This window comes from Ptychodera flava, chromosome 19, assembly GCF_041260155.1.
Source record: "Ptychodera flava strain L36383 chromosome 19, AS_Pfla_20210202, whole genome shotgun sequence".
In the NCBI taxonomy this organism is placed as follows: domain Eukaryota; kingdom Metazoa; phylum Hemichordata; class Enteropneusta; family Ptychoderidae; genus Ptychodera; species Ptychodera flava.
Window position 1 is genome coordinate 30,393,486 of NC_091946.1, and position 22,390 is coordinate 30,415,875.

Genomic DNA, 22,390 nt, shown 5'->3' on the forward strand with positions numbered 1-22,390 from the left:
CTACACAGTGTACATTGCTATCACTGCATGGAATTAACTGAAATGCCAATAGCTTTGTCAGTTCCATAATGATTATACTTACCCTGTGACTGGGGTACAGCCTTCTGAATTCTCTGATACTGCCTTACAGCTGGAAATAAAAATGATAATATACTACTGTGAGTTGTCAGCTTCCAAGATTACCAGGAAATCACAGAAATGATTGTACAGGATGATTTAAAACATTCCTGGAAAGAACAACTTGTCTTCATTTCAGAGTAACGTGAAATTCCCCGAATCATACCTCAGAGTGTTGTATGTGAAAATATGCAGGGACCGGCACTGAAGCAATCCAATGCTTTTATACAGGCACTCTTTTTGACTCACAACTTAATATAGAAACATGGAACTATGGAATCTTAATTCCACATTATTAAATAAAAGAGTTCATCAAAAAGTTTGTGCATCCAGCAAGTAGACAAGTCAAGTCATAGAAGTATTAATTTATTAAATTTTTTTGTTAATACTTCCTAAGATAACACAGTGTGTACTTCAGCTTAACATTGAAAATGTCTGTCCTTAGGTATTACTGTACATAACAATATTTTTGTATCATTGAAAATTTTACTTGATAGACTAAAGTTTAAAAATCTGGTTATAAAAGTGTACTAATCAATGTGATGGGTTCACTTAGACAAAAAATTGACAATTCTGCATTAAACTTTCCAAATTTTAGTTCTAGTTACAAAATTTGGGTGTACGCTGTCTGACTGGCAATGCTCTGCATAAAACTAGGATCAGTTTACAAACTCTTGTCTGAATCTGTGTTCAACATGTCAAATGTGAAATAAACTTACCAAATCTCGGATTGGATTACTGACTTACCAAATGTAGGTTCAAATAATCAAACCCTGGCCAAATTTATGAAGTCTACATTAACTTACCATATCCAGTGTCCATGGAGATAGGCAGCTGGGTGATATGAATCGAGACGCCTATTGTTGGATTTCACAATTTTAGTCAGCAAATCAAGCCTACAATTATAAGAATATTAATAATAAAAGAGGACAAGAAATTTATTTCTCATTGAGATCATCAAACATAGAATTTCAAAAAATGTAGATCATTTTCATTATTTTACTGTCTGGAAAACATCAAGATCAGATGACATATTTTAGCTGCTTCAAACATGCTAGATATTGAAACAATATACATTGAGATCATTAGCACAGAAATAAAAAAACTAAGACATTCTTATTTCTGTCATTCATAATTTCTCTTCTGCAAAATGTTCTAAATCTTTTCCACAAATTTTAAACACTGAAAGATGGAAGTAAGAAACCAAGACATACCACTGTTTTTCCTCCACTGAGTTGCTGGACTGTATGTAGAGCGCCCTCTCTGGCTGAACTATCTGAAACATCTGATCAAGCAAGCACAACAATAAATGCTGTGAATTTACATGATTATGACATCCATGGTTGATATCTCATTGAACATATGTGTACACTATGAGGATTACAAGTAACCTTTTTATGATTCAACATTATCCTAGGGGCATATCTCTTCTTACAGAGATTGAAAGATACCCTAGGTAGATGAATTATTGTTAAAAGGACCCTGCCCAGCGTTCATGAAGCAAAGAAATTTTTGGTCAGCGTAAGCATCATCTAATTCACTCATTGCTACAACAAGAATGACATGAATTTTCAAATGTGTGAATTGTCTCTTCCAAACCTGAATGATGCAAGAAGCATTTTGTCCTTGCTGTTGTTGTTGCAAATGTCAGGTTTAAATACACTGTATAAAGTGATCTACAAACCCTCATGACTTACATGAATTTTAAGATTTGCAAAGTCTTTTAATAAATGAGCAAATGCACCTCATTTAGTTCCTCTAACAGTCTTATGTTGAGTATGAGGTGTTCAATCCCATCCCTCCTGCTTGTACATGAGCCCTCAATAACCTTGAACCCTGAATCCCTGAGCAAACTTTGACATCATGCCAAGATTAACATGTGAACAGTGGGCAAGTTTAAATGGTGAAGCTGAGTGTAGCTTAGTTCAGCCTGCTGGCAGTGGTATGCTTTGTAATGCAATGCATACATAGCTTGGTGTGTGAGCTTCACTCCATTAGATTACTTGTATTGGAGGCAATAGATCTATGCAGCTTTACAGCACAGACACTAGACAGAAATTCAAAATGTTGCAATTTAGATGTTTTGTTTTAGGACGTTTGAAAAGTCTTTGCAGACAGATTAACAAGTGATGGTAACAAAACTACTGAACTGTAATGCAAAGGATTGAAGGTCAGAATTTTCTTTCTTACATGTTTCATTTTAAATGATTCTTCTTGCAATCTTTCGACTGCTAAGATATCTTCAACAGGAATGTGGCACAACGGCTCACCATCTAGAAGAAATGACAGGTGTACAAATAAGACATAGTATCCAAAATGTGATGGAAAACAATACACAAACACTCCAGTCCTTCATGTACAAAAACCAATGATGACACCGTAGATTAAAATATCTACATACCTTTCTCTTTACTGTACGTAAGCTCCCGTGTCGTCAGAACAAACCACCTCTTCTTGAAATTTTTCAGTCCAAATTTTCTCCTTCCCTGAGCTCTCTTGATCATTTCTCTGATAGATTAAGGAAAGTCATCCATCAATGAAAGCAAGTGATGATGTACTTACGGTAAGGAATAGGTGAATGATCACCAGCAGCCAGTTATTCTTGATTTGCATTTAACAGCCAATTTTAATATCACTGACTATTTGCCAAGTTTCAGTCTTGCTCAGTTAATTGTGGTCTCCGATAAATATTGATGATTGGAAAAAAATCTGAGTTTTAGACCATAAAAGACCTAACAAATAAACAATTTCAATTAAATTTAAGTTTACAACAACGAAAAAACATGAGGTAGAGAGATTGTAGTTGTACTGCCCTCTTCATGATCAACAAAATATCTTTTGTTTTTATTCCATGATTTAAAAGTTTTTTGACAACACTTGTATGTATCTCTTACCCCTCTTTGAGTACAATTGGCGTTTCTTGTGTCTTAATCATGGCTCTACTTGATGACGAGATAATATCTAAAAACTGAAACAAAAAAAAATGTATTATTGTCTCAACAAACTCTGTACAATGCTGTCCATTGCAATTCACACCCTTTCACTACATCACAATGGTTTAACCCTATTGCATGCAAGGATATGGTTGAATCTATTTGAGAGGAAAAGGGGAGGGAGGATGTATAAAAAAGGTTGCCACTGAACATTGGTTTCTCAACTTGTCTGGTACACATATAAATCTGATGATTATACATTTCAAACACAGCGCAGCGAAATTAGTTCTTCAATATTTACATTTACACTTCTACAACGGCATCTCCATAAAATTTGAAAACTACACCATCAGCCGTTCTTCATCAACAAAACATGACTAAACTACTTTTCAAATGCTGACATTTTCTGTATTTGTACATGTTCTGAGATATCTGTTACGAAGGCACTGGTCACTTTCCAAGCCTTCACACATGCCATATATCATTCAGCTTACATACACCTCTGACTTACCATTTTAATGTTACCAATATGTTCCGTATCGAGCAGTTTACTGTACATTTCTGACATATATTCTTCTTTCATTCCATGGCAACTCTGTCAATAAATTCATCAATTTCATTTCAGAAAAAGTTGAAGACCCTGCAGAAATGGCTGTCACTGACTATGCACACTGCAAATCAGTGGCATGAAGTATCTGTTTTCTCATCAGTGTCTTGCACTATCTGAGTTTTAATATTCAGATACTCTTTCATTGTTCCAAAATTCAAGATTTGAGCAAAATAACTGTAATGACTACAAGCGCAGCAGGAATTTTAAGAAAAAATCATAAATGAAACACCTCTTCATCTTGCTCATTGCTATTTGTACTGCTATCAAAAATGTGCCCTCATATTCATGCAGTAATTTCTGTAGCTGGACAATTTTGCCCATAATATGATGAATAAATAACTGAACTATCTTCTCTCTGCTTATTATGCATTTTGATCTACATACAAACCTTGGATTTGTAGCGGTAGAACGTACAGGTACAAGAAATGAAATTTGTCTTCAATCATTGAGCTGATATTGCTTTGTCTGTTTGTAATTATCAAACTGAACAGTGATGAATTTCCAAGGCTATTCAAGAATTTTGTCAACAGAAGTGTAAGTTATCATTCCATGGAATGCCAAAGCATGCAAACTCATTTTTCACAAAACATTTAAGGTCATATGTGCCTGGAAAGTAAAAGACTTAAACTTTCACTCAAAAGTTTCCTCAAGCAAACTTTTAATCATTGTCTTTCAACATCAAGAACATTAATCAGGGGTCACTGAAAATATTTTGGTACTATAGAAACAAATTATCCAACATTAACCGACATTTGAAATTCAAAAAGCCACAATCCATGTGTTATCTCTGTCAGGAAAAATGAAATTGCTGATTTTCACAAAACTAAGCTCATAAAAACTTTATTTACTCCATAAGCTTCATAATGAGACCCAACAAGTGGTAGGCCAAAAGAAATATTGGAAAATTTTGAGAATCAGAGTATCTGTCCCTGAGTTGCATTCTACGATAAGAATTGGCTGGCAGACACCCATTGTGGAGTGTACTGGCAATGCCTTTGTCTGGTTTGCCTGCTATACCACATTGGTTGACAGAACCCATGAAAAGTCAACAAAAGATTGCTATTTTTGCATTTTTTATAGTAGACTTACCGTTTTGGAAGGAAGCGTTGTATTCGCTAACGTCTGTATGGCTTTGGATATCAAAGTCAATGTACGACCTGTTACTTCATCCTGAAATTATTGCATAGAAGTGGAAACATTGATTTTTTTTAACACTATAAAATCACCCGGTGTCATGACAACCAAAGCTTTGGTTGCTGAAACAAAAAATCTGTCGACAAAACAAACTGAATTTGTAACATGCTGATAAAACTAGTAGTACTTACAGCGTTATCTGGGCGTAGTTGGAACAGTTTTGGATTTAGTATTGCTGGCACAAAGAACCTTAGGAAGATAAACGCACTCACTGATGCATAATTTGCTTCAATATCGTCTGTAATAAATTGTATACGTGTTATTAACCCTTTGAGCGCCAAAGTCAATAATTGTCACCTTTGAAAAATATATCGCAGTCAATTTTTTTAAGATTTTTGCCAACATTTTGATAAGAAACTGTAGCCGATAAAATGTGATGACCATTTGGTTCAAAATTATCAAAACAATTACAAAAAAATTCATAAAAAATGTAAAATGTTGCACTAAAATTTTGGTGGGAAAAATTACAGCACTTAAAGGGTTAAATATGTGGTATGCTGTATTCAATGCGTAAGTGACATTATCAGAAATGATAAACTTGTGAAAAATTATGGTCCCTGGTGCAACTCTCAGAACCAGATGTCTATGGATTCACAGTACTGTCATGTACTTATTGGAAATTTGTACCAAACCATACCAAATCACAAAATTTAAAATTCACTTAATGTCAGTCAAAATTTACTGCGAAATTGTGAATTTATGATGAGAAAGTCCATTTTCATTTGTCAGCACATCTCACCTGTAGAAAATTCTGCACATCAGAGAATCTTCAATAAATTTATCAAAGCTATGATTTGTGTGACATAGCTGTTGCAGCAAGTCAACAAAATGTGAATCAAACATACACATTATGCATACACACCATGCATCATAAACGCAGAAATGAACTGTTAGATTCTGAATATCATGCACTCAGAGATCCTTGCCGAAGCACCAGGGTGCCAAAACACTGTTTCCCCATGGAAATTTATAGACAAATTACCTGGAAAGTACTGTCTTGCTGTCCGTTTCAATCCGTAGAAAACTTCACAGATTTTGGTCGGGCAGGCCATTGCAGAGTCTATTATACACTGATACACCTTGTCAACATAATTCTGCAAATTACTCTGAGTAAATAATATTTGGATTTGTATGAGATTTTGATCACGGTAGATAGACAGCAATACAGAATAACTTGAATCTATCCAACCTTTAGCATGTTCCCCCCCTAATTCCCTTTAAAAAGGTCTACACCAGGCATTAAAAACAATGGATGCTGGTCAAACTATTGAGGTAAAAGGCTTAAAGGTGAAACCAAAGTCTGACTAAAATTGTAAAATTCCAAAAACATCAAAAATGAAAGTGTTACACCATGGTAGCTAGGTTACTGCCGCTATCTGGCATTTTTCAAAAGCCCAGTTTCAAAAGCAACCTTTACACTTTTATTTTATATTCTACGCACTGCAAAGTTTGAAATGAGGCATGGTGTGTACACTAGAATAATTGCAATCATACATTGATTCATTGTGTCATGATCAATACGTATACATAGTCAATACAAAAACATACAAATCTACCGAAAGAGAACTCTTTTGGAAATTTCATGCAGATTGCTTTTATTGTAGCTACATCTGAAGAGTTACAAATGAAGTGGAATGCACCATTTTCTATGACAAACGTTAATAACTGCAAATGATGGACTATTTGTTTACGGTAGAACACGCCTCCGGGACAGAAATTTGAACCTTCAAATTTTATCAATTATCTTCTGACCTACCACTTGTGGGGGCTCATTTTAAAGCTCATGATGAAAAAAAAGTTTCCATTGACTTTGTTTTTCGAAAATCGAAATTATTTTATCCCTATTGAGTTAACACAGGAATGGCGGCCATTTTGAATTTGGAATATTGGAAAATCTTAGGTAATTTTTCTCTCTAGTAGTACGGTGACCCCTGGCTTTGATAAGAGAAAGGTCGAAAGTTTCATTGAGGAAAGTTTGAGCAAAAGTTTGTCTTTCACGTTTGAGGCGCATATTACCTTAATTGAGTAATATTTCCCTTGGCTGTTTTCGCATCTTGTTAACACAAGTTATAATTGTGTTAAGCACCAATCTTAATATTGTCAAATCATTTTTCAAGAATTACCGGTACAGTTGCTGTAAACTACGCACACCTTAAAATGATAGTAAGCAATAACACATGTCAGCTTACCAGATTGTGCTGCAAATTTTCCCCATCACGTAATTTCAGAGGATCAATTTCACACGGCAGATGCTCCTCATAGATCTCGTCTATGACTTTCTTCAAGGTGTCTTGTAAATAGTGGTTTCCTTCAAGCTTCATGTATTCATCGATACATTTTGTAGTAAGGGTGTTCCCCCGAAACAATGTGTTACTATTTCTGTAAGTATCAATATGCAATCAAAAATTGGGATCACTGGACATTGCAATATGTAGTGTGTGCAGGGGTTAAATTGGATATGGCCATATTGTTACCACTCAATCATAACGTAGTCTGTGGTTTTAACAGCAAATTGCCGCAGAAATGTCACTTTATAGTTATGCAGTGTTTACTTGTAAATTATTTACCAGGGGTCAAAGGTTGGAAAAGGAGCCAATCTTCTGAACATTGGTTTTATTTCTTTTTTATTCTATTATCCAATGATTTGAAAGGTTTAGTCATCTAGTATTAGCTGTAACCGTTTCTAAAATAGTACATACGCCCTCTAGCCCATACAATTTCTACATTCATCGAAATCAACTTAGGAATTTCTACAAATTAATGTATGTTGGCTCAAGATCAGTACAAGAAAAGAACTTTTGAAAATCACTTTTGAATCAACTGCAGTCAAATCAGCCTTGTATGCTCACTGTTCCTTGAAGTGTTTTGAATACTGCACATGAGTAACAAAATGGAGTTAAAATAACGTGAGAACAAAGTAAAATCTTGAGATTCATGGCTGGAGGATCAGTAAAGATTACTTACGAGGTTTTGGAGATTTCATGATCGGCTAAAGCTCCCAGGAGATCAACGATTGATCCATGATTGTAGAAAAGCTTGACCAGAGATTTCGCCGTACTCTGTTTGTCTTTGTGAATCTCTCCGAGAAGATAAGCTGCACTGGAGGTGATTGGCTGGGAAACAAAAAACAAACAAACAAACCATGATACTGCAGACCTACGGTATCATGTATCCATAGTGATGACACAAAAATATGTCAAAGACTATAAACCAGAAAGCCAATTATAGCTTTAATTTTGAGGGGTTATTCAATACTATGAATTTCGCTATCTCTCATTAGATGGTTTGTTAAATCTTCTGTACACTGTATTTTAGTTTTAAATTCCTGCTTGCTTTTCTCAAGAAGCTGTAAGATTAATACAGTTAGTGATAAATACCTGTACTTGAGGGGATTTCAATAAAATTTGTTTTAAATCCTTGTAAGATGGCGACGGGAAAACGTGATCTTCATTGTACTGAATCAGTACACGTAACGATCCAAGCTCAGCTTTTGGTGACTTGGCTGGCGTCTCCCTGGGACGTAAAAAATACCTGACCAAAGAGAAATAAACAAAGGGAAAGATAGGATGAGTCAATTGAGGGCTCCCTTACAGTCTCATACTGGTGAAGGTAATCAATAACAAGGCATTTCATGACCATACATGACTAAGTTTATATGATATTTCAGGTATAATACAGTAACCAAATGAGATCTTTTGTTGTGAGGAAAATGTTATGTTTCTTTGACGAGTGGGTACAGTACCAGTGGCAATTTCATCACATAATGCAGTGAATATGGTTGGCTATATAATATAGAGAGTTCTATCGACTTAGTGAATTCTCTTGAACTATAGTTCCTTATGTAAGGTCATGTTGAAGTTACGATAATAGCCAAATGATCATCAACATCCATAGAATGAAAGGAAAATAATAAACCACAGATTGCAAAATGTATGCCTGGAAATCACACCAAGTTAACCAGTGAAAGTGCAGTCACTGGAAATATCCTAAGAGTGAAAACATCCTATGAGTACCTCTCTGCAATTATACATCAGTCTTTTCAAACTAATTATCTACCGTCATATTATATGTATGTTGAAGTTTTTGTCTGAATTACAAATTATGCAATGTTTCAGAAGTATGGTGCACTGTTGAACACAATGGTAAAGCAAAGCAGTGAACAAGTTTTTGTAACACTGCTGAGAGATTTTTGTTTCAATAAGAAAGTGCTTAGATGGATGACAAGTATAAGCTAATAACCCCATGTAAGAAAGTAAAGTCATGTGCAACTGTCTTTCAAAGGTAAGCAAAAAAACTGCAAAAAATCTTAAAATGAAAGATGTGACCAGAAACATGAACTGTTGTATGACCAGAAATCAACTTTTTTTCTTTTTTATTTAAGTAATCTTTCGAACTCTACTACGAATTAAAGCTGGCCTTACCATGCCTTGTGGTTGCCATTGGAGACATCGATGTCGCTTAGCAACACCTTCACTTCTCCAATAAAGACATCGTTATATTTTCCTGAGCTGAGAATTGAAGCATTTTGTGCGTTCCAAAGTGACACTCTGTAAGAGATGGGACAGGAACATACAACTGAGAATATACAACTTATAAAATAGCAATCATTTCATTGTCAAGAGTTTTTTTTTATTGTTAACTCTGGTGAATATGTCCAAGAACAGTGTATACAAAAGGTTCCAGTCACATGGTATATGAAAATTTGCATATACCTATACTTGGTAAAGCCAAGTATTTCAGCCATGCCTGTTTACAGAACAGAAAATCTTAGCAGCACACCCTTTTGTAAAATTCAGTAACTGGCTACCATCCATGTGACAGAATTCCTTGAAAAACTAGTACAAAATCATTCATAGATTGTGTAAAAACTAGATGTCTTGATAGTATTTCTATGATCATACAATGATATAAAATGCAAAGTTACAGGCTTACTTTATTTCTATTTTACTGATATCTTCTGTACAGTTCGGTTGAAAAGACGTCTTCTCAACACTGGAACTGTTTGGTCTCTGTAACTACACATAAAGCAAAATATATTGTGTTAAAGTACATATCTTACACAAGAGAGCTGCCTAAACTTGCTAAAAGAGATTACTTTGGTTAGAATGATGGTCCTGGAGTCAACAATGTTTATTTTTTTATGTATAGATGAGTTAGATATATGGTTGTTGGAATAACACTGTGTACATGACTGTACAAAGTTTACGATTTAGTCACAGAGCTGGTAAATGTCAGGGGTTACCTAGCCATTTTGACAGGGTTCACTTGTTGCATTAACCCTTACACCAAAGTGGTTTGGCCCAAACCCATCATTATCCATGGTGAATTTGGACCTTTTCACTCGGAATTGGGGGTGAACATGTTAAACCTTCCACCATCAAACTTTGGTACATTCCAATCATTTACAATACTGTGTTTGGTCTTTTTACTAGGAAAATGGGGTAAGGGTTACAGCAGCCGTACTAAATGACATCAGAAATATCACGCGGGTTCTACACCATTTTAAACCTTTCCTAGATCTCTGCAAACACACTGCTGTACAATCTACTACCGCAATACACATTTTCTTCATGCTGTACTGATACTCAATATCATTTCATTTCAAGCGAGACTGTTCTATTTGTTCTGAATAGTAACTCGGCAAATGATTGACATAACCAAGCACTTTCTCTTTCCATTCATACAGTAGTTGACAATCGAAGAAAAAATCTCTGCCTTACCTCAAAGGAAAAGGTTTCATCAAAATGAGGATTCACTGTTCTCCTTCGAACTTTTGTTTTCTTTGTTTCAGTCCTGTCCATACAAAATATATGAAAATTGGTGAATAAATGAAAATGTGCCTTCCATCTCAGAAGTGACTTTGATAGCACATGAATGTTTAGGTGATGCAAGGTAGAATATGCCTCGGGGACAGATATTTAGACCCTCAAACTTTTCCAATTCTTTTCTAATCTACCATTTGTTGGGGTTCATTTTAAAGCTCTGGTGTAAGAAAACTTTTTAACATCTTAATTTTCCAAAATTGAAAATTTGATTTTTCTCCATAGACTTAACACAGGGATGGCAGCCACTTTGGATTAATATTGGTAAATCTTGGGTAATTTGTTTCTCAGGTACCAAACTTTGTACAGTGACCCCTGATTTTTAATCTTGATTTTGAAAGAGAATTGTCGAAAGATTAATTGAGGTAAGTTTGAGCAAAAGTTTAAGTCTTTCACTTTCAAGGCGAATACTACCTTATCATACAATGTATAGCAAGTATTGCAATTATTACAAGTTGTCAGTTCTCTACTTTTAGAAATGGATCGATTCTTGGTAACAACTCTCCCCTTTATACCTAGACTGACAGTGCAGGGCAGAACGTTTTGCTTTCAGAGCACTCAACGAAGTTCACTGGTTCACTTTTTTTCATATCACTACAGCTAAAGTACATCAGAAATCTCAGAAGCACAATCTTGTCTTTGTGTCTTAGAAGGTAACACTGTGAAAGATTGAAAAGCTGGCTGACAACCATTGGTAAAATGAGCTGGTTTTGCAAAGAACATCTAATTAGAGTGATTCACATGACTTTCACCGAATCACCTGCACAAGATTTGAATGAACTTACTTCACAGGTGATGTATACGTGACAACTGCGTAGGGATCACACTGTCCATTGACAATGGTTAGATCACTGCCTTCAAGTACTCTGAAAAGATGAAAAGAACAATTTATGCAATAAAACTTGACATTGATGCCCAGTAGTGCAATACATGGCATCCTATCTGTTGTATGGTACTCCATTCTGCAGTACATGACACTATCCTGGAAATTATGATGCTATGTCCTGCAATACATGATATTGTATCCTGTAAAATGACACTACTGGAATATACCATAGGGCATAACAGGACACTACATCCTGTGTGTTATAATGCAGTGTTGTGATACGTTATGCACTACCCTGTGGTGCATGACACTATGATATTTTATCCTATGGCATAGAAGTCCACTACCCTGTGGTGCATGACACTATGATATTTTATCCTATGGCATAGAAGTCCACTACCCTGTGGTGCATGACACTATGATATTTTATCCTATGGCATAGAAGTCCACTACCCTGTGGTGCATGACACTATGATATTTTATCCTATGGCATAGAAGTCCACTACCCTGTGGTGCATGACACTATGATACCTTATCCTATGGCATAGAAGTCCACTACCCTGTGGTGCATGACACTATGATATTTTATCATATGGCATAGAAGTCCACTACCCTGTGGTGCATGACACTATGATACCTTATCCTATGGCATAGAAGTCCACTACCCTGTGGTGCATGACACTATGATATCTTATCCTATGGCATAGAAGTCCACTACCCGGTATTGCCAAATGACTATCCTCACTTTTTCAATGCTACAATGTGACCCAAATCTACATGCATATACATGTATACTCTATTAGTATAGCAAAGTTGGAGTTCTAAACACAGGGGTTTGAAGGCCCCACCGTTATATTATCAGATTTATCAAACAGGAAATTTATTTAGTCGATAAAAATTTCAATACAGAATAAAAGACTTTCAAAGTGTTAACAAGCACTTTTCAAACCTACGAAAGCGAGATACAGGGATTTAGATACCACTTTTATTGTGCCGTCCCTTTCTGCTACATTTCTTAAAGGTAGGGGAATCGATCCCAGGGATCGAGTTTGTTCTAGTCTGTAAGAAGATTATGAAGGTGTCATAGCCTTTTGTTTTCCAATGAAACTGAAATCTTCTCAGTGAATTTCATGGCAAGACAATCTGACGCCTGAACCATGCCTTTAAGTTTTCTTTGAGTTTCCAAGTTGTGGCAGCAAATACATTTTTCCCATCTCACCTCCTGCAAGGTCAGGTACACTATGTCCTATGAGATATGAATCACTTCAATGCAGATAAAACACAGGAAATTTTGCAAGGAAAACCAAGTGTCTCGTGAGAAATATTTTAACAGATATAACTCCTCATATGGTAGAACAAACAAATGACCGGATGCAGCCATAAGGAAAAATCATAATCCCACAAGGAATGTTATCATACAAGGAATGTAATCATTGAGGAAATTTTCCCCAAAATGTGACAAGAATGTATTTCTAAACATTTAGTTGTGTGCCATCGATCCTGCCAGGGGAAAACTTAACCTTAACAGTACAGTAATGACACTGAAAACATCATTGGTAGCACCTACATCTGAATGGAATCTTCCTAAGACCCTTCACCCCTGCTTCTCTATTTATGGATCCAACCACTCAACAGAAAACAATGGATTTGAACTATACAACGTTTATGAGAAGGGGCACGCCCACACGTTGCTGAGCTACAATGTACAGAAATAATATGACAGAAGTATCTATTGATATGGAGGAACTGTATGGTAGATTTATGACTATTGTTTTGATCTGTCAGTGCACAGCTAGCTTGCCATGTCCTCAAATTTGACACAATATTTGATTCACGGAGGCAGAAGTTCACAATAGTATTTGGGGGATTAGTTGTTGCTTTAACCCTTTGAGTGGTGTAATTTTTTCCATCAAACTTTTGGTGCAACATTTTACCAATTTTTATGAATTTTTCTGTAATTTTTTTGATAATTTTGAACCAAATGGTCATTACATTTTATGGGCTACAGTTTCTGATCAAAATTTTTGAAAAAATTTTAAAAATTTGACTGGATATGGTTTTTAAAGGCGCCAAAAATTGACTATGGCGCTCAAAGGGTTAAATATATGAAAATGCCATAGAGATGTCAGTGTGTGTGTTGTGTGCATGGTCCACCTGTCACCCATACTGTGATTACTCTATCATCGCCATGAACTATTTATGAACAGTCATGAAATTTTCATGCACTGCTGATGAAGTTTTTATAAACTCATGCAGTATTCATGAAATATTCATGTCCTTTTCATTACCTGACTGTAACTTTGTTCAATGAGGTTCCACTTTCACTCAGCAGTTCATTGTAGCGAATTTCAATGTGAACTTTGCCCTGTAGAAAAGGGGAAAAATAGAATGATTAAAATTAGGGATTGTCGCACACTGTCATATAAAACAGTGAGTATTACAAAACTTGTGAAATTCGTTGTTATGAATCTATAGTTTCTATTTAATGTGCATAATTAAAAATGAAAAATTTGCAATCAAAATAAGTACCACGGTGAAGTTCACAAACTGAACAGCGATTAAACTCCCTCCCCTAGGTGGCAAAATATGCTGTTTAACTTATGCGACAATCTGAGACAGTCTCTTAATTGTGATCCCTGTTATAACTTAACACTAACATATAAAAATTGCCTATTCTGTAAATGTCAACTACACATTAATCATGTCACTGCCTTCCCTAGCAAAAAATGTAAAACCTCATGTAATAGTCGTAAAGTCAATGCACAGCTTGCTTACAATTATTCTAAACATTTCAAAAATTCATCAAAGTAAATTTTTCTGACTACAAAGGGCTTTACAAGGAGTCCAAACAAGCATAAGTCTGAACGTCTGTCCCCGAGGCACATCCTACCTTAAAACTTGTTAGCAATGCTGGCATTTGAAATTACATATAAGATAGTAATAATTGTTGTACTGGAAAATTACCTAAACAACATTCAAGAACTAAAGAATTTTTCGTTACAGATTTATTCACATTTGATGGAAACTTTTTCTCTGAGAGTGAAAAGGAATGTAAACAACAACGTAAACCACAAAATTACACTTTCAAATTCAGTACCTTATCTTGCAAACAAAAGGTTGATATCATACTTAATGCAATCTCTTTAATCAAAATTGAATGACACAAGAGGCATTGAGTAAATCTATTTGTACATGCCTGGTCCTCATGACCTGTCTGCTGGTCCAAGAGTTTAGTCTACTGGTTCAGCATTCATTACTTATCAGTTAATTTCATCAGTGTTTGCTGGTCAGTCAGACAAACTACTTCAGGCCAAGCAAAATTATTTCTTGTCTTGGGCCTTTGGCCACTTGCTTTGCTTATCTTTTGAAATGATCAGTTGGACCATAGACCCTTCAGAAAAGCACTTCTCAAGGTTCTATGGTTAGACACCATCTAGTACACCGTTGCTATGCTTGTTTTTACAAGCTTTCAATCCCAGTGTTAAAGGACAATTCTAGCTGAATGTGCCTTATGGAAAGATATTTGCACACTAAATTATTTACATTACAATATTTTCTTGGTCTGCTTTTTGCATAAACTTCCTTTGAAAGCTGTGAAGTAGAAACATTTTTCACTGTTTAATCTTTCCAAAAGAGATATCTGCATTCTGAATTTCAAATATCGCTAAATTTTAGGTAAGTTATTTCTCTAATCCCAAACTTTGCAAGGTAAAGCCTGATGTAAATTCTTGATAATGAAAGAGAACAATTCAAAATTTAGGAAAGTTTGAGAAAAGATTCCAAATGTTTTGTTTCTATTTCTATTATCTTGTCTATGTTGTATTGCCACACATCAACAATTGTAGGTTTTTGCACTGTCTAATTTGATACAAATATTTTAATGTATGATAGGTTTGTGTACATCATTTAAAGAGTAACTTGGATTAAAACTCAATAAAACCTGTTTGACCTGAGGGCATTAAAGGGACAATAGCTGTTAGTTTTGATACTATTTTAATTATCTTTGATCAAATATAAAAGTACATTTCCATATTCTTCACTCTCACATATGGCGGGACATGCCAACACAATGCACTGTGTATAATATGCTATGTTATTGTTGACAAATGAATTCCACTCCAGACTAAAACTCAGTTGTCAACAATAACATTGGACTTGTAGCACACATAACTGTCTTGACAAGTTGAACACAAAGGATTTTGACATAATTTTGAAGGACTGGTACAAACAGCTGTGCATTTTACAAACAGAACTAAAATAATCAAAAAACCAAAAAAATTATGGAGCTTGAAAACTAGAACAAGATTACATGATTCAAATCCTATCTACAAATACAGGGCTCGCGTTCACGTCTATTTCTTGCGTTTTCACGCAAAAATATGCTCTGTGCACGCAAATATTTGGTCACGGTTGCGTGACCGGCACGCAAACAACGCATAGCGCTACCAGTGACGTCGACGCCGCGCCTGCCTTGCATTGTCACGATAATGTAGGTGCAGTAACCTAGCGACGGAAAATTTCGCGCTGCCTGAGCTAAATAAGCATCCTCCAGGCGCCATGGCTTGCACACGTATGTACCTGATAACCAAAACAATAGACGCCACTCAATGCAACCATCCCGTTTTCCAGACATTCTCATGCAAATTATCAAAATAAAATGTTTCAATTTTGAAAAATGTGACGACTTTATCGAACACGTTTTGAATCCTAGAGTAAACAACGACTATAAATCATGGCAGGCAGACAGCTATCGCTCTTTGAATTACACGTCGCTAAACGTCAAAAGACGGCAAAAAAGACCACTGAGGATAGTGCTGTGAGTGAGAGCCAGTCTAGTAACATCAAGCACGATGAAGTTACCGAAGGAACCAGTGATGTTCCACACAAGATACGCACGAAACGCTATCAGCGAGATTGGGAACGACAATTTAACTGGCTCACGCTTAGCGATGCATCGTCGGCTACCCCCAAAATGCTGTGCAGGATTTGTGTCCGTGGCAAGAAGAAAAATAGATTCACCATAGGTTGCGACAACTATCAGCGATCAGCTCTTATCACCATAGCGAAAGTAAAGACCATGCTGATGCAGTGAAAGAACTTGCCATGAAACGGAATTTCGTGACCGCGGTAAGCAATGCCAATAAAGCCAGCGAGGAGACTTTGATTGTTCAGTTACGAAGCGCATATTGGCTGATGAAAGAGGAAATGCCATCTCGATTATTTCCAAGTTTATTGACTTTGCAAAAGTTGAATGAGTGTCCGTCTGTAGTTGATGCAAACATCTATACGCATCATGATTGTGTGTCAGACATGCAGGATGCTATCGACAGCGTAATACGCGAGGAAATTGCCGCGGACATCACACGCAGTCGAGTTATCGGTTTGCAACTCGACGAAAGCATTGACATCGCCGTGTACAAGAAGCTGGATCTGTATCTAAAGCTGGTCATTGATGGAAGGGCACGGACTCGGTTTGCCGGGAATATTAATGTCCCTGACGGCAAAGCAGAGACCATATACAACGCGGTCATTCAGTACTTTCAGGACAACGACATTCCTATCAACAAATTAGTCGGACTTGGCAGCGATGGGGCAGCCGTAATGACAGGGCAGCGGAGTGGCGTCGGAGTTAGGCTGAAAGTTGATATTCCACACCTGATACACATTCACTGCGTGGCCCATCGACTCGCCCTTGTCAGTCTCAAGCCGCGGCTTCAGTAACACTAATCGAACGATATCAGGAAACTGTAAACCAAGTTTTTCACTACTTTGACGCCTCGGCTCAACGATACGAACGTCTCCGAGCGCTTCAGGATGTGGTTGAAAGTACCAACGTAACACTTAAAAAGCCAACTCCCGTGAGATGGCTATCGCTTGAGTCAGCAGTGAAAGCGATTGATAAATGTTGGCCAGCTATATGCCTAACTCTCGAGAATGACGCAACTACAATGCCAAAGCCCATGGAATACTCACGAAAGTGAAGGAATATTCGTTCGTTGCAATTACCAAACTATTATTGGATGTGCTTCCAACCATTACGCGAGTTAGCAAGACATTTCAAACTCAAAACCTAGATCTTTCCGTTCCACGAGTGATGGTCTTATCAGCCATCGATAGTTTGACGGCGATACGTGATAATAACGATCTACTTGTTCGCGTAACCGACTTCAAGGCAAACATCCAACATTTCGACGGAGAACGTGCACGCTTTCGCGACGTCGAAGTCCTTCAGTCACACGATCAAGTCAAGCTCAATTTGATCGTGCTGTCACCGACTTCCTGAACAAACTCATCGACAACTTAAATACCCGATTTCCCATCAATGCCCTTGATGTCTTGTCCGCATTCGACATCATATTCAATCCCCAGCGTCTTCCAGCTGCACAGAGAGAGATCGCAAATTTCGGTACGGCGGCCCTGGAGACGATTGTGAACCACTTCGGACACCAGAACGGGCTTTTCGATGTGGCACTACTGAGAGCTGACTTTCTGCAGTTTAAATATCTCGCGAACGGATATCGTCAACTGCTATTGCCCGATTTCTGTGAGGAACTTATTATGAATCACAGAGCAACATTTCCCGACTTCGCATCCCTCGCGGAAATTGCGGTGTGCATTCCGATAACGAGCGTCGAATGTGAACGTGGCTTCTCGTGCCAGAACAGAATAAAATCAAAATTCAGAAGCTGCATAGGGGAAGGAAGGCTTCAGACTCTGATGCGTGTATCGATAGGGGGGCCAGATATGGCAGTGTTCGACTTCCGCCGTGCGCGAGAAATTTTTTTGGCTCAAAAACGAAGGCAGAAGCCTTGAAGTCGAGTTCATAGGCGGTCCAAGACGATGATGATACTCTAGGGTCTCTCCTTGGTTTCGGTGTACGCCTAGCTGCTTCTGTAGGTTTTCTGAGGCAGCTCAGCGTACACCAAAATCAAGGAGAGATCCTAAACTATGATGATGAACATTCTCATAGGTCTGAACTTTTCCCCAGTGACTTGTGTTTATATTTCTTGTTGATGAAACAAAATACGTATTAAATTCTTGATTTGAAGTTTGCAACCCGCACTTTCATCTTCTCCAAGCAAACAACAATGTAGTAGCGTGAGCACGTGTCAACTTCATAATGTATGTAAATGTTATTCACGTAGTTGTCTTTATACATAACAAAAGGATCTAGGCCGGGCGACATTCGCGATCGTTTTTTTCCAGTGGGCGATATGCGAAAATGTAGTCGGGTACTGCAGTGTATACCATTGTGTTTTTGAAAAAAAAAATTCAACACAACCCCTTCCAAGGTACAAAGTATTTTATTCGCCACATTGTTTAAAGCATTAGCGTCACTAGACAGTTCAATGTACGCATTAAAGTGGTTACTTACCTGCCAAGCCAGTTTGTCTATTGTTACTTTGTTGCACGTAATTGAAATTGGTATTCACGCAAATTTTTTTAGGGCTTTGCGTGCACTGCACGTGAAAAATAAAATTTCGAACGCGAGCCCTGAAATACAATATGTTCAATGATTGAATGCATGTAAGTCCATATGCTCAGATCATATAGTCTTGGAATAGACTGAAATTTGTAGATATCATATAATACTGACAACTGCAACCACTGCTACAGTTACTTCTGTAAATCTACGATACGAGGAAGATATTATCCTCTGAATACAAAATGAAAATCAATTTTTACCTGAACTTCAGAGTCTGCATCGACTGGTTTTAAACTCAGCCAATGGTCATGACCATGGTACTGGTGCAGCTCATCGCGTCGTATACTGGTTTTGCCGATCACAGCATCAGATCGTTTCATACGATCTTTGTCGCAAATATAAAATCCTAAAGTCCGAAATCGTCTTGGCACATCGAATTCACATTCCTCAGCATAAAAAGGACTGTTATGAAAGGCAAAGAGATATTTAATAAGGAACCATTATAGCACAGAGTTTTGTGAAACACTTTCCTTACTAATTCTAATGGTGAAAAGGTACAATTTTTACTACTGCAACACAGTATTGCATGTAAGCCTGATTTTATGAGGCAATCTACATGAAAAATTATTATGCAATACAGAGAAGTATAAAATTTGCGTATTCTTGGTTTCCCATTTAAAGTATTTTATATACTGCTCATTATAAAAAGACTGATATTAACTTCTTTCATGTTTACAGCTGGAAAGTTTTATATTGATTACTATCACAATATTTTATATGATGTCGCTTAATACTCCTGTAGTTACTGTGAAGGCTAAACAAATCTTTATTTGTAATTATTAGTTTTACCAGTGTTGTTGTTGTTGTTTCTGAAAATTAACAAGATGCTGTCTTTCTGTTTGTGTGATGAGACTGGCTGTTTGTTCATAATATTAATCTTCAGATGACAAAAGCTGTAACTATTGATATTTCATTTGAGAAAAAAAAAAATAAACTGACTTCTTCCTTTTTAACTAAAGCGTTTTGAAATACTGAGTATTAGCCTTGCAACACACAATGTATACAATTGTTGTAAAATCAGCAATGTCACCGTTGACAATTGAATTCCAGTCTAAACTACAATTCAGCTGTCGATGATGACATGTGCATAGAAGCTTTGTGGAAAAGCTAAACACTCATATGATTAGAGAATAGAACAAGAATCTACACTTCATAAATAGAACAAAAATACTGGAAAATACATCTACTGTTAGCATGAATTGAACTTAAAATTGATGCCAGATATAATACATACACTGTATGATGCAGGCAATCTGTACTGAGAACTAATCACATGTCATTTGTGGTATGGTTTGGTTGTTACTATTGGGTTACAATTAGCTCAACAGAATAGTTTTCACAGCAAACAGAAAGATTCTAGGTGTATCAAGTTTTACAGGTGAGAAAATATACTGACACGCAGGGAATGAGCAATTTACTTTGATGGATGTAACTGTTGATTCCACTGTAGCCTGTCAATAGTGCTGTTCACGGTTACAGGTTTGTTACTAAATATAACTGTACATGTGGGATATCATCACTGCTGCTTGAAATGCGGACAGATTTTGTGAGTGTTGCATGTATGGCTATTGTAACAGCTTGTCTGAGTCAGAAATACATCTTTTAGTATTCATTGTTTTGCTGAAAGTCACCTACTGCGAGGTATTTTCATCATTCTTGCATGCTTAATATTCATTAGTGAAAATCTAAAACAGACAAATATTTATTTTTGCATATTAATGAGAGAACAACCGCAAACAGCGATATTCTGCAAGGTGGATGGTGTATTGGATTACACACATGAAGTAAATTCAGACCCACTGTGCTAGCACATACTTGCACTCATTTGTATAATGCAAACGAAAATTATAAAGGTTTTAATTAGCAACATGTTTTATCAGTATATCTGCTAATTTCAAAGTACATCCAAAGTATTGAGATTGTTAATTTCCAAATGATGCCCAAACTTTACTGAATACATTTTCCAGCCTATCAACAGAAGATATATACATCCGTCCCAAGGTCACTGCCCCTCTTCAACCAAGGACCAACCCAAGTCTGGCAAAAGAACACATCCCTGCCAAACCCAAAGTGAAATATAGACACAAAAAAGCAACATAAGGAACAAATTACATAAACTATTCCAAGCTGATTAAAAGCATGTGACATACTTGCTTGTTTTCTCTTGAACTGCAGTACGGTAAATTTCTTCCTGATCCAACTTTACGCAACAAAACGTATCTTTACAACTTCCATTGGGTCCACCTAAGTTTTTCACTTCTCCTGAAGAATTATACAAAGAAAGATGTGAATAAATACTAGTTCATTATTTAATAACTATGTTATTATGTACACATACACTGCTTGCTCTCTCAAAGAGAAACTGGCATAAGTTTCAACATTGTGATGAAATTACACTCGTCTTAAACTATGGCAAATTGTTATACCAGTAGTTATTACAATATGATTACAGTAAATAGTTGTAAATTTTGATAACACTTATATTATCTTTGTTGTTTGAAAAAGTAAGAGCATTTGTTACTTCTTCTCTGGAGAGAATTTTGGAATGTCAGTAAGAAGTATGTGCTTTGAATACACAATACTTTTGTGTATAGTACGCAATGTTATGGTTGACTAATGAATTCCAGTCGACACTGAAATTCAGCGATAGCATTGCGCATGACACATATCTAAGCTGTACTGACAAGATGAAAATAGAGCTTATAGCTTTAACCCTTTGAGCACCAAAGTCAATTTTTGTTGCCTTTATAAAATATATCCAAGTCAATTTTTTTCATATTTTTGTCAAAATTTTGATAAAAAGAGTAGCCAATGAAATCAGAATTATCAAAAAAATTTCAGAAATATTCAGAAAAATTAGTAAAATCTTGCACTAAAATTTTGGCGGGAAAAATTACAGCACTCAAAGGGTTAAAATACTCCATAGAAGACATTCACTCCGAGATGGAGAGCATGATTTGGTAGATTTATGAGCTTTTCATTTATAGTCTCATTTAAAAGATAGCTATTGACGATTGCTAAGATTTTGAGTATGGTAGTAGGAACAATCATCCAAAAAAAAATTCAATTGGCTTAGGAGAGAGCACCAAGGGCAGTTACTCATTCCTCATACACAAACGGAATGTTAGTTCAGAGTATGAAATTCTTTGAGAGCGTGCTGTAAATAATTACAGCTTTAGTGTGAACAGAAGTGCAATTTTCAAAGAAGTGAGGAAGAATTTCAAATATGTAGCAGACAAATTAAAATTAGGGTGATCATATACCCGTAATTGCACTCTTTTGAATTGGGGTATGAAGAATATGTTTCTGACAGGCCTCCTTTCCATCTTAGGCCAAATAAAAAATGTGTTTCCAGTAACCCACCTACCTTATTTGAAACACTCTGACCGTAAACTTTTTTTA

At 36.4% G+C, this 22,390-nt stretch overlaps 1 protein-coding gene across 1 annotated transcript in view; it reads right to left on the minus strand.

Moving 5' to 3' along the window:
- LOC139119237 (ras GTPase-activating protein 3-like) overlaps positions 1 to 22,390 on the minus strand; it is a 38,568-nt gene that overhangs the window by 10,178 nt on the left and 6,000 nt on the right. The window contains exons 2-21 of the mRNA XM_070682926.1: positions 21,139 to 21,250; positions 19,189 to 19,390; positions 13,791 to 13,867; positions 11,462 to 11,542; positions 10,575 to 10,647; positions 9,787 to 9,869; positions 9,276 to 9,401; positions 8,232 to 8,385; positions 7,819 to 7,967; positions 7,044 to 7,233; positions 5,837 to 5,960; positions 4,986 to 5,092; positions 4,750 to 4,830; positions 3,562 to 3,645; positions 3,012 to 3,085; positions 2,519 to 2,625; positions 2,308 to 2,390; positions 1,332 to 1,402; positions 924 to 1,013; positions 83 to 130 (exon numbers count right to left, since the gene is read on the minus strand). Coding sequence (XP_070539027.1) covers positions 83 to 130; positions 924 to 1,013; positions 1,332 to 1,402; positions 2,308 to 2,390; positions 2,519 to 2,625; positions 3,012 to 3,085; positions 3,562 to 3,645; positions 4,750 to 4,830; positions 4,986 to 5,092; positions 5,837 to 5,960; positions 7,044 to 7,233; positions 7,819 to 7,967; positions 8,232 to 8,385; positions 9,276 to 9,401; positions 9,787 to 9,869; positions 10,575 to 10,647; positions 11,462 to 11,542; positions 13,791 to 13,867; positions 19,189 to 19,390; positions 21,139 to 21,250 — 2,116 coding nt within the window. The remainder of the gene's footprint in view (positions 1 to 82; positions 131 to 923; positions 1,014 to 1,331; positions 1,403 to 2,307; positions 2,391 to 2,518; positions 2,626 to 3,011; positions 3,086 to 3,561; positions 3,646 to 4,749; positions 4,831 to 4,985; positions 5,093 to 5,836; positions 5,961 to 7,043; positions 7,234 to 7,818; positions 7,968 to 8,231; positions 8,386 to 9,275; positions 9,402 to 9,786; positions 9,870 to 10,574; positions 10,648 to 11,461; positions 11,543 to 13,790; positions 13,868 to 19,188; positions 19,391 to 21,138; positions 21,251 to 22,390) is intronic.